This window comes from Oncorhynchus kisutch, linkage group LG28 (assembly GCF_002021735.2).
Source record: "Oncorhynchus kisutch isolate 150728-3 linkage group LG28, Okis_V2, whole genome shotgun sequence".
NCBI lineage: Eukaryota > Metazoa > Chordata > Actinopteri > Salmoniformes > Salmonidae > Oncorhynchus > Oncorhynchus kisutch.
In genome coordinates, this window is record NC_034201.2 from 37,006,273 (window position 1) to 37,019,910 (window position 13,638).

The 13,638-nt window shown below is 43.8% G+C and overlaps 1 protein-coding gene across 20 annotated transcripts in view; it reads right to left on the minus strand.

Moving 5' to 3' along the window:
* Positions 1–13,638, minus strand: part of LOC109872857 (disks large homolog 2-like) — a 306,188-nt gene that overhangs the window by 152,761 nt on the left and 139,789 nt on the right. For 17 of the 20 annotated variants that reach the window (XR_004206033.1, XR_004206034.1, XM_031808345.1 and 14 more), the window contains exons 5-6: positions 5,228–5,311; positions 3,610–3,771 (exon numbers count right to left, since the gene is read on the minus strand). Coding sequence is in view for 18 of the 20 variants with exons in the window: in XM_031808345.1 (XP_031664205.1) it covers positions 3,610–3,771; positions 5,228–5,311 (246 nt within the window). In the remaining 2 variants the exon portion in view is untranslated. The remainder of the gene's footprint in view (positions 1–3,609; positions 3,772–5,227; positions 5,312–13,638) is intronic. The other 3 variants (XM_031808343.1, XM_031808354.1, XM_031808351.1) reach the window with 1 other exon arrangement.

Here is a 13,638-nt window from a genome sequence, read left to right on the forward strand (position 1 = left end):
CCCCAAAAAATATACAGACAATTCCTTTATCAAACAACACTGTTTCACGACGCATCAGTGTCATGGCAGGAGATGTTTTGAAACAATTACTGCTTTGCATACAAGCCAGTGAATTATATGCGTTACAGCTGGATGAGTCCACAGACATGGTGGGCCTGGCACAGCTCCTGGTATATGTCCGTTATGTTTCTTGGGGATCAATTAAGGAAGACATCCTCTTCTGCAAACCACTGGAAACCAAGACAACATGAGAGGATATTTTGAAAGTATTGGACAGCTTTGTGACATCAAATGGTCTTTGGTGGTCAAGATGTGTTGGTATCTGTACTGATGGAGCAAAAGCCATGACAGGGAGACATAGTGGAGTGGTAACACGCGTGCAAGCAGTTGTTCCCAATGCCACTTGGGTACACTGCAGCATCCACCGAGAGGCTCTTACTGTCAAGGGAATGCCTGACAGCTTGAAATATTTCTCACACGACTGGCCTATCTGGGTGATGTTTTTTCTCATCTGAATGATCTGAATCTAGGATTACAGGGACTCTCCGCAACTATATTCAATGTGCAGGACAAAAGTGAGGCTATGATTAAGAAGTTGGAGCTCTTCTCTGTCTGCATTAACAAGGACAACACACAGGTCTTTCCATCATTGTATGATTATTTGTGTGCAAATGAACTCAAGCTTACGGACAATATCAAATCTGATATAGCGAAGCACCTGAGTGAGCTGGATGCGCAATTACGCAGGTACTTTCCCAAAACGGACGGCACAAACAATTGGATTCGTTATCCCTTTCATGCATCGCCTCCAGTCCAATATCGGAACAAGAGAGCCTCATCAAAATTGCATCAAGCGGTTCGGTGAAAATTTTATTTAATCAGAAGTCACTGCCAGATTTCTGGATAGGGCTGCGCTCAGAGTTTTTTGCATTGGCAAATCACGCTGTTAAGACACTGATGCCCTTTGCAACCACGTACCTATGTGAGAGTGGATTCTCGGCCCTCACTAGCATGAAAACGAAATACTGGCACAGACTGTGTGTGGAAAATGATTTAAGGGCTTTCTCCTATAGAGCTCGATTTTTATGGAATGGTCTGCCTACCCATGTGAGAGACGCAGACTCGGTCTCAACCTTTAAGTCTTTACTGAAGACTCATCTCTTCAGTGGGTCATATGATTGAGTGTAGTCCGGCCCAGGAGTGTGAAGGTGAACGGAAAGGCTCTGGAGCAACGAACCGCCCTTGCTGTCTCTGCCTGGCCGGTTCCCCTCTCTCCACTGGGATTCTCTGCCTCTAAACCTATTACAGGGGCTGAGTCACTGGCTTACTGGTGCTCTTTCATGCCGGCCCTAGGAGGGATGCGTCACCTGAGTGGGTTGAGTCACTGATGTGATCTTCCTGTCTGGGTTGGCACCCCCCCTTGGGTTGTGCCGTGGCGGAGATCTTTGTGGGCTATACTCGGCCTTGTCTCAGGATGGTAAGTTGGTGGTTGAAGATATCCCTCTAGTGGTGTGGGGGCTGTGCTTTGGCAAAGTGGGTGGGGTTATATCCTTCCTGTTTGGCCCTGTCCGGGGGTATCATCGGATGGGGCCACTGTGTCTCCTGACCCCTGCTGTCTCAGCCTCCAGTATTTATGCTGCAGTAGTTTGTGTCGGGGGGCTAGGGTAAGTTTGTTATATCTGGAGTACTTGTCCTGTCTTATCCGGTGTCCTGTGTGAATTTAAGTATGCTCTCTCTAATTCTCTCTTTCTCTCTTTCTTTCTCTCTCTCGGAGGACATGAGCCCTAGGACCATGCCTCAGGACTACCTGGCATGAGGACTCCTTGCTGTCCCCAGTCCACCTGGCCGTGCTGCTGCTCCAGTTTCAACTGTTCTGCCTGTGGCTATGGAATCCTGACCTGTTCACCGGACGTGCTACCTGTCCCAGACATGCTGTTTTCAACTCTCTAGAGACAGCAGGAGTGGTAGAGATACTCTCAATGATCAGCTATGAAAAGCCAACTGACATTTACTCCTAAGGTGCTGACTTGCTGCACCCTCGACAACTACTGTGATTATTATTATTTGACCATGCTGGTCATTTATGAACATTTGAACATCTTGGCAATGTTCTGTTATAATCTCCACCCGGCACAGCCAGAAGAGGACTGGCCACCCCTCATAGCCTGGTTCCTCTCTAGGTTTCTTCCTAGGTTTTGGCCTTTCTAGGGAGTTTTTTCTAGCCACCGTGCTTCTACACCTGCATTGCTTGCTGTTTGGGGTTTTAGGCTGGGTTTCTGTACAGCACTTTGAGATATGGGGCGGCAGGGTAGCCTAGTGGTTAGAGTGTTGGACTAGTAACTGAAAGGCTGCAAGTTCAAATCCCCGAGCTGACAAGGTACAAATCTGTCGTTCTGCCCCTGAACAGGCAGTTAACCCACTGTTCCTAGGCCGTCATTGAAAATAAGAATTTGTTCTTAACTGACTTGCCTGGTTAAATAAAGGTTTAAAAAAATCATAAATAAAAAATATCAGCTGATGTAGGAAGGGCAATATAAATACATTTGATTTGATTTAAGACTAAGACTCTCTCCAATACAACCCAACATTGCAGAGTTATGTGCATCCTTTCAAGAACACCCTTCTCATTAACCTGTGGTGAGTTATTCACCATTTTTGATGATGAATAAATAAAGAGCAAGATGTCTAAATAAAGAGCAAAATTATTGATTATTATTATATTATTATTTGTGCCCTGATCCTATAAGAGCTCTTTGTCACTTCCCAAGAGACGGGTTGTGACAAAAACTCACACTCATTGTTATGTTTAATAAATGTATTGTATAGTGTGTATGGCAGGCTTACAATGATGGCTAAAAACAACATTTGAGAGTGCGCTGACCCTGGTACTAGAGGGGGTACGCAGCTGGAGGTTGAATGTTTGAAGGGGTACGGGACTATAAAAAGTTTGGGAACCACTGCCTTAGGAGAACCCTTTTTGGGTTCCATGTAGAACCCTTTGTGGAAAGGGTTTTACATGGAACCCTAAAGGGTTCTAGCTGGAACCAAAAAGGGTTCTTCAAAGGGTTCTTCTATGGGGACAGATGAAGAACCCTCATAGGTTCTAGATAGCACCGTTTTTTTTGTGTGGACAATGTTTAAGAGTTTCTTACTGGACAATTCCAGGTAGTCCTTCCCTGTTCCAGTCCATTTTCTTACATTTGGTGCCTAATGAAATAAACATGAAGACGTACTTTTGTTAGCAATAGCGCACTGAGTTGCACTAGTTATGCTTACCGAAGACTCAGGACAGGAACCACAATAGCTTTTGAATTAATCAAGATAGTGAGAGAGGGGGAATGGCTAAAAGGAATGAGAGGAAGAGATAGGGAGAAAGAAACAGAAAGAACAAGGAAGAGATAAGAGAGAAAGAGAACAAGACTAACAGGGAGAGGAAAGAGGGGAACGAGGGACACCATGTTGGCAGCCACACATGGTGTGGTTTGGCAAGTTCTCGTCAGGGGCTTCCCAGTGAGCAAAACTGGTTGGCACAGTTTTGCTGTAGAAATGACTTATTTGTAACCAATTTTGCTCACTGGGTTGGGGGTGCAGGACAGGACATTTGCTGACCTTGAGCGGGGAGATATGGGAGTGGGACACGTAGCCATGCACATTTTCAATCTCCGAGAGGTTCTTCTCCGACACGTGCACCAGCTCAGGGGCGCGCACCTCGTTGGTCAGCCGCGGGAACCCGTGCTCAGGTGGAGAGTCCTCATCTTGATAGCGATACTGCTTTAGAAAGGAGGAAGAGGAAGAAGGAGAGGAGGAAAAGCGGTGGAAGGACAAAAGGAGCACAGAGGAAAAGAATAAAGAAACCATCAGAATTACGATAAATAATAGATTGACATACATTTAAATTCTACTGTGAACCATGCTACTTGTAGAGAAATGTTACAAAGTCACATAATACATTGACTAGGCTACATATACATATAGCCCAATTCTGTGGCCCAATGAAGTGAATGATGAGGCATCCTCTGTGATTGTTAATTCTACCCATGAAGTTCATATGGCACTGCTTCACCACTACTAAACCGTTGTGAAATGAGAGTGAAAGCTGTGTTCCAATGGGGATCTCGGGGACAGAAGGTAAGGGGGGACTGCCAGTGAGCATGAATCTGCGACAGTCTATGTAAGTGTGAACATGTGGACTGAAACATGGTAGCCTAATTCTAATTGGAATGGAAAGTGGGAAAGTTGCACTTCTTTTCACAGTGCCTTTTTTGTGAAATAACTAGCACCGGGATTCAATCAAAGGCGTGTTGTTGACAGATGCATTGCATTTCAATACAATTTCCCTCACCCTTTCGGAGATGGCATTCACGGTAAAGGAAGGCAGCTCGAGCATGAATGACCTTTAAAAGTCAAGTGCAGTGCACCTGCTGACAACTCGCCTTGGATTGAATCCTGGCTCAGGTGAACATTGCTACAGTTGGTAACAATGACAAGAGGAAATGAATGAAGGAGTGTCTTGATGAACTGATTCTCTGAACTTGCCTTGGAATACAGTATGCTACCATATCGTTCTTATGGCAAAACAAGACAAAATATTTAAGTGCTTTTGAATGGGGTATGGTAGTAGATGCCAGGTGCACTGGTTTGTGGCAAGAACTGCAACGCTGCTGGATTTTTCACGCTTAACAGTTTCCCGTGTGTATCAAGAATGGTCCAACACCCAAAGGACATACAGTCAACTTGACACAACCGTGGGAAGCATTGTAGTCAACATGGGCCAGTATCCCTGTGAAACGCTTTCGACATCTTGTAGAGTCCATGCCCCAACGAACTGCGGCTGTCCTGAGGGAAAACCGGCAACTCTATACTAGGGAAGTGTTCCTAATGTTTGGTATACTCAGTGTATATGCCCACATAGCTCTAAAATGTTCAAACCAACTCGAAACAATATCGAATAAATATATTTCCATCAAGCTAATACTGTACGTCCCTTATAATCATCAAGCATACTGTATACTGTCCCTAATGTCAACCTATTTGATCCTGATGGAGTGATAAGGGACAATATTCCCAAGGCCTGAGTGCCTTATGATATGATATGAAAGCAGTGAAGTCCTCTCTGTGTACAGCACAAGAGTGGCGAGTGGCATGGATGGGTGTCCTGCCTGAAGCATGGGGAGAAGGATGGCATGAAGATGGGGCCCGAGGGACAGTGTGTAGGCCCCTCTCTCACCCAGGGAGTGCTCATCAAGGCGGGGTTCATGCATGCCGGGGGCGGGCCAGTGTGTGGGGACCCCTGCACGGCTGCCGGCCTGTTCTGTGGACAAGAGAGAGCATTCTAGCTTTGACCACAAGGGGGAAACCCTTAACATGATATCTGCACAACAATACAAAATGTCTGCCCTGCATCTCCATTCTATATGTGGTACAGGCATGGCTCAGCTGGTAAGATCGTGATGCCGCCAATGCCAAGCATCCTTGGTTACAATTCCACATACACATACTATTGCTTTGGATAAAAAACTTCTAGCAAGTGGCATAAACTGCAAAAGATGATCTTATGGCCACAGAAATTATTTGAATTCCAAAATGATGTGCAATTATCTTAACATACCGCTGAATCAATTTTATCATCAAAATTAACTTTGTTGTATCAGAGGACCTCTTTCCCAAGGGAGAGCCGGGTCGTATATATCACGTGTCTAAGAGTAGGCGTGCTGATCTAGGAGAATGTTTGCCTCATAATGAATCAGATCATTATGGACAGGAAGGACCTGATCCTAGCTCTCCTACTCTGAGACAGATGATACATACGGACCCCTGTATACTTCAGCTGATGATATCTTTCAATCTCTAAGTTGAGAGGACTTGAAATTGTACTGTGTCTCAAGTTAAACAACACATTTGTCCAACTCAGGAATGCATGTAAACTCAGTAAAACGTGTTATGCAAACGGAAAAAGGAAACAGTAAGTAAGAGCACTGAGATGCCGACACACACAAACACACACACACACACACAGGAGAGGGGTGCATGTGGGGAGCCGAGTGCAGTGCCCTGTGACAACATGGCCACTCCAGATGAACAAAGAGAGCAGATAAAGGAGGCAAATAATTGCACATACTAATTTTCAGACGGAATTAAAAGTAGTGTGGGTTGCTTTTCCATGACCAGAAGAAAATCAGTTGTACTTTACATTCCAGTGCCCTTATTACAGTGTAATTATTCGTGTAATTACAACAAAACAAATAGTGTAATTACTCCTTATTACACTGTACTTCGGGGTTACTTAGGGTTATGGCTAAAGAAAAGGTTAGTGCTTAATAAGTAGTTACAATACTTCTTATACTGTAATGCCATGAGTAGTTACACAGTAATAATGGCCCTGTAATGTAAAGAGTTACTCAGAAATCGCATTAGCTTTAAATGTATTCTGTGATTCTTTGTCACATTCTTTTTCTGTTTGGGTATAATTGCATTTCATTCCATCCCCCTGCAGAGCTACCCTGAGTATACAAAACATTAAGAACACCGGCTCTTTCCATGACATAGACTAACCAGGTGAATCCAGGTGACAGCTATGATCCCTTATTGATGTAATTTGTTAAATCTACTTCAATCAGTGTAGATGAAGGAGAGGAGACAGGTTCAAATAATATTTTTAAGCCCTGAGACAAGTGAGACAAGGATTGCGTATGGGTGCCATTCAGAGGGTGATTGGGCAAGACAAAAATGTAAGTGCCTTTGAATATTAGGATGTTCTTAATGTTTGGTATACTCAGGGTATACCGATGCAGTGATATGCTAATGTGTGGTAGACCCATAAGCAGGCGCAGTTTACTTGAAGTTGTTTAGATACTGTATGATGGATATAGCACATATACTACCACCAGGATTGTAATGTCTTTGTATTACAAGTAACCACTACACTTTGCAACAGTAACTACTTTAAACAAGTATTTGGTGAGTTGTGAGGCTACGATCTGCAGCTGAGTACTGTAACTAACAACATTTTGGTTACCAGAGTAGTTCTGGAATAACTACATTAGAGTGAGGTAATGTAAATTGTTACCCATTAAGACTGACCTTTTATAGTGGCCTACATGTTCAGGCTGCCAGAACCTCTCAAAATCATTGAGGCATCATCCAGAAAGAGCAGAGCTTAGCTAAGCTTTTTCTCTCTTTGAACATGAGTCATCTTGAGCCACCATTGACAACAGTGAGTGTGTGTGCATACAAAAAGATGCTTGCCAAACTCAATGCATGTAGAGCATGGTGGTATAGTGAAAAGTTGTCTTTATTCAAAGCATCGGCAATGAATACAGAGTTAAGAGATAGTTCACTCCAAAATGATATTTTAGTATGTTCATTAGTCCACTGTTAATTTGGGCTAGTTTTAGAGTTTGTTAGAGTTTTTAGTTAGGGCTGTCAGAGTTAATCAGTTAACTCAAGTCAACTTCTTTTCATTTTTCCTGCACACTTTCAATTGTAATTAATTGCATTGTCTGAAAACATTCAAAATACAGCGAAAACATCACAAAATACATAATCTATAGAGCTAAAAACAACAATGTGATGTTAAAACAAGTTGAAATTGGTAAAAGAAAGGATTGGATTCAACCACCTCGGTAGCTTGCTAGCAAACATAAAACCGAAACGTTGAAGCGATTTAGACCAGACTGTATGCTGGAAAAACACTTGGTTTGTTCATTTTGATTAAAACGAAACATAGCACTACATGTTACACACATAGACACTCAACCATGCAAATTGGCGGAGTTATTATATATTTGGACAGCACAAATTATAGTCATACTCTTATACAGACATTGTACACACTCTCACTAAATCACATCAAATATCATACACATCAACCTACTCAGATTTACTATACACGTAATATCTTGTCTCAATTTTCTAACATCTGTGGCATTGGCTCACAGGCAAACAGACAAGGAAATTTAAAAAATATTGCTAGAACCTATTTCTTGAGTTTTAAATATCAGACTTTTGAAAGCTCTAATTTTGACCGTCATAATACCTGTGATGGCAGTAACTTTACAAGTACTAATTATGGTCAATTTAGACTGAGAATAGTATCTAGTTATGGTAGGGGATGAAATAAGTATAGCTAGTTATAATTGTAACGGTTTAGCAGATTATAAAAAAAGAACATCAGTCTTTACGTGGCTAAAAGAAAAGGAATATAACACACTCTACATCCTTAGATGAAGTTGCGTGGAAAAAGGAATGGGGTGGTGAAATAATTTTCTGTCATGGACAAAGGATCTCAAAAGGTGTGATGCTTTGAAAACATAATGTTAACTTTCACTGCTATGCGGATGACACACAACTGTACATTTCAATGAAACATGGTGAAGCCCCAAAATTGCCTTCGCTAGAAGCCTGTGTTTCAGACATAAGGAAGTAGATGGCTGCAAACGTTCTACTTTTAAACTCGGTCCCAAGAAACAAAGAGATCTTCTGTTGAATCTGACAATTAATCTTGGTGGTTGTACAGCCGTCTCAAATAAAACTGTAAAGGACCTCTATTACAGCCGTATTTAGTCCTAATCCGGAAGTTTATAAGAAATCCTGCTGTGCCCTCCGACGAACCATCAAACAGTCATACTACACCGAATCATACTACACCGGCTCAGATGCTCGTCTTATGTGGCAGGGCTTGCAAACTATTACAGACTACAAAGGGAAGCACAGCCACGAGCTGCCCAGTGGCACGAGCCGACCAGACGAGCTAAATCCCTTCTATGCTCGCTTCAAGGCAAGCAACACTGAGGCATGCATGAGAGCATCAGCTGTTCCGGACGATTGTGTGATCACGCTCTCCGTAGCCGACGTGAGTAAGACCTTTAAACAGGTCAACATTCACAAGGCTGCGGGGCCAGACGGATTACCAGGACATGTGCTCCGGGCAACTGGCAGGTGTCTTCAATGACATTTTCAACATGTCTCTGATTGAGTCTGTAATACCAACATGTTTCAAGCAAACCACCATAGCCCCTGTGCCCAAGAACACTAAGGAAACCTGCCTAAATGACTACAGACCCGTAGCACTCACGTCAGTAACCATGAAGTGGTTTGAAAGGCTGGTAATGGCTCACATCAATACCATTATCCCAGAAACCCTAGATCCACTCCAATTTGCATACTGCCCAAACAGATCCACAGATGCCCTTTCCCACCTGGACAAAAGGAACACCTATGCGAGAATGCTATTCATTGACTACAGCTCAGTGTTCAACACCATAGTACACTCAAAGCTCATCACTAAGCTAAGGATCCTGGGACTAAACACCTCCCTCTGAAATTGGATCCTGTACTTCCTGACGGGCCGCCACCAGGTGGTGAGGGTAGGTAGCGATATATCTGCCAAGCTGATCCTCAACACTGGAGCCCCTCAGGGGTGCGTGCTCAGTCCCCTTCTGTACTCCCCTGTTCAACCACGACTGCGTGGCAGGTACGACTCCAACACCATCATTAAGTTTGCAGATGACACAACAGTGGTAGGCCTGATCACCGACAACGACAAGACAGCCTATAGGGAGGAGGTCAGAGACCTGGCCGGGTGGTGCCAGAAAACCAACGTATCCCTCAACGTAACCAAGCCTAAGGAGATGATTGTGGACTACAGGAAAAGGAGGACCGAGCACGCCCCCATTCTCATCGACGGGGCTGTAGTGGAGCAGGTTGAGAGCTTCAAGGTCCTTGGTGTCCACATCACCAACAAACTAGAATGGTCCAAACACACCAAGACATTCGTGAAGAGGGCACGACAAAGTCTATTTCCCCTCAGGAAACTAAAAAGATTTGGCATGGGTCCTGAGATCCTCAAAAGGTTCTACAGCTTCAACATTGAGAGCATGGTTGCATCACTGCCTGGTATGGCAACTGCTCGGCCTCTGACCGCAAGACACTACAGAGGGTAATGCGTACGGCCCAGTACATCACTAAGCTGCCTGCCATCCAGGACCTCTACACCAGGCGGTGTCAGAAGAAGGCCCTAAAAATTGTCAAAGACACCACCCACCCCGGTCATAGACTGTTCTCTCTAATACCGTATGGCAAGCGGTACCGGAGCGCCAAGTCTAGGACCAAACGGCTTCTCAACAGCTTTGACCCCCAAGCCATAAGACTCCTGAACAGGTAATCAAATGGCTACCCGGACTATTTGCATTGTGTCCCCCCAACCTCTCTTTACACTGCTGCTAATCTCTGTTTACCATATATGCATAGTCACTTTAACTATACATTCATGTACATATTACCTCAATTAGCTAGTTAGACAGTTAACCCACTGTTCCTAGGCTGTCATTGAAAATAAGAACGTGTTCTTAACTGACCTGTCTAGTTAAAGGTTAAAATAAAGGTTAAAAAAATAAAGATAATAAAAAGATTAGCCCGACTAACCGGTGCTCCCGCACATTGGCTACCCGGACTATCTGCATTGTGTCCTGCCACCCACCACCCGCCAACCCCTCTTTTACGCTACTGCTACTCTCTGTTTATCATATATGCATAGTCACTTTAACCACACCTACATGTACATACTACCTCAATTAGCCCGACTAACCGATGCCTGGATATAGCCTCACTACTGTTATAGCCTCACTACTGTATATAGCCTCGCTACTGTTATAGCCTCACTACTGTATATAGCCACACTACTGTATATAGCCTCGCTACTGTTATAGCCTCGCTACTGTATATAGCCTCACTACTGTACATAGCCTCACTACTGTTATAGCCTCGCTACTGTATATAGCCTCACTACTGTATATAGCCTCGCTACTGTTATAGCCTCACTACTGTATATAGCCTCACTACTGTATATAGACTCGCTACTTTTATAGCCTCGCTACTGTATATAGCCACACTACTGTATATAGCCTCGCTACTGTTATAGCCTCGCTACTGTATATAGCCTCACTACTGTACATAGCCTCACTACTGTTATAGCCTCACTACTGTTATTGTCTCACTACTGTTATAGCCTCACTACTGTACATAGCCTCGCTACTGTTATAGCTTCACTACTGTATATAGCCTCACTACTGTATGTAGCCTCGCTACTGTTATAGCCTCGCTACTGTATATAGCCTCACTACTGTATATAGCCTCACTACTGTTATAGCCTCACTACTGTTATAGCCTCGCTACTGTATATAGCCTCACTACTGTATATAGCCTCACTACTGTTATAGCCTCGCTACTGTATATTTAGCCTCACTACTGTTATAGCCTCACTATTGTAACACTCTCGCTACTGTTATAGCCTCGCTACTGTATATAGCCTCACTACTGTATATAGCCTCGCTACTGTTATAGCCTCACTACTGTATATAGCCTCACTACTGTTATAGCCTCGCTACTGTTATAGCCTCGCTACTGTATATAGCCTCACTACTGTATATAGCCTCGCTACTGTTATAGCCTCACTACTGTATATAGCCTCACTACTGTATATAGCCTCGCTACTTTTATAGCCTCGCTACTGTATATAGCCTCACTACTGTATATAGCCTCACTACTGTTATAGCCTCACTACTGTATATAACCTCACTACTGTAAATAGCCTCGCTACTGTATATAGCCTCACTACTGTTATAGCCTCACTACTGTATATAGCCTCACTACTGTTATAGCCTCGCTACTGTATATAGCCTCACTACTGTATATAGCCTCGCTACTATTATAGCCTCGCTACTGTATATAGCCTCACTACTGTATATAGCCTCGCTACTGTTATAGCCTCGCTACTGTATATAGCCTCACTACTGTATATAGCCTCACTACTGTTATAGCCTCACTACTGTATATAGCCTCACTACTGTTATAGCCTCACTACTGTATATAGCCTCACTACTGTTATAGCCTCACTACTGTATATAGCCTCACTACTGTTATAGCCTCGCTACTGTATATAGCCTCGCTACGGTATATAGCCTCGCTACTGTATATAGCCTCACTACTGTTATAGCCTCGCTACGGTATATAGCCTCGCTACGGTATATAGCCTCGCTACTGTTATAGCCTCACTACTGTTATTATTCACTGTCTTTTTACTGTTGTTTTTTATTTCCTTACTTATCTATTGTTCACCTAATACCTTTTTTTTTACTTAAAAATTGTTGCACTGTTGGTTAGGGCCTGTAAGTTTTTATTTATTTTATTTATTTCACCTTTATTTAACCAGGTAGGCTAGTTGAAAACAAGTTCTCATTTGCAACTGCGACCTGGCCAAGATAAAGCATAGCAGTGAGAGCATACAACAAAGAGTTACACATGGAGTAAACAATTAACAAGTCAATAACACAGTAGAAAACGAAGGGGGGGTCTATATACAATGTGTGCAAAAGGCATGAGGAGGTAGGCAAATAATTAAAATGTTGCAGATTAACACTGGAGTGATAAAAGATCAGATGGTCATGTACAGGTAGAGATATTGGTGTGCAGAAGAGCAGAAAAGTAAATAAATAGAAACAGTACGGGGATGAGGTAGGTGAAAAGGGTGGGCTATTTACCAATAGACTATGTACAGCTGCAGCGATCGGTTAGCTGCTCAGATAGCTGATGTTTGAAGTTGGTGAGGGAGATAAAAGTCTCCAACTTCAGCGATTTTTGCAATTCGTTCCAGTCACAGGCAGCAGAGTACTGGAACGAAAGGCGGCCAAATGAGGTGTTGGCTTTAGGGATGATCAGTGAGATACACCTGCTGGAGCGCGTGCTACGGATGGGTGTTGCCATCGTGACCAGTGAGCTGAGATAAGGCGGAGCTTTACCTAGCATAGACTTGTAGATGACCTGGAGTCAGTGGGTCTGGCGACGAATATGTAGCGAGGGCCAGCCGACTAGAGCATACAAGTCGCAGTGGTGGGTAGTATAAGGTGCTTTAGTGACAAAACGGATGGCACTGTGATAGACTGCATCCAGTTTGCTGAGTAGAGTGTTGGAAGCCATTTTGTAGATGACATCGCCGAAGTCGAGGATCGGTAGGATAGTCAGTTTTACTAGGGTAAGCTTGGCGGCTTGAGTGAAGGAGGCTTTGTTGCGGAATAGAAAGCCGACTCTTGATTTGATTTTCGATTGGAGATGTTTGATATGAGTCTGGAAGGAGAGTTTGCAGTCTAGCCAGACACCTAGGTACTTATAGACGTCCACATATTCTAGGTCGGAACCATCCAGGGTGGTGATGCTAGTCGGGCATGCAGGTGCAGGCAGCGACCGGTTGAAAAGCATGCATTTGGTTTTACTAGCGTTTAAGAGCAGTTGGAGGCCACGGAAGGAGTGTTGTATGGCATTGAAGCTTGTTTGGAGGTTAGATAGCACAGTGTCCAAAGACGGGCCGAAAGTATATAGAATGGTGTCGTCTGCGTAGAGGTGGATCAGGGAATCGCCCGCAGCAAGAGCAACATCATTGATATACACAGAGAAAAGAGTCGGCCCGAGAATTGAACCCTGTGGCACCCCCATAGAGACTGCCAGAGGACCGGACAGCATGCCCTCCGATTTGACACACTGAACTCTGTCTGCAAAGTAATTGGTGAACCAGGCAAGGCAGTCATCCGAAAAACCGAGGCTACTGAGTCTGCCGATAAGAATATGGTGATTGACAGAGTCGAAAGC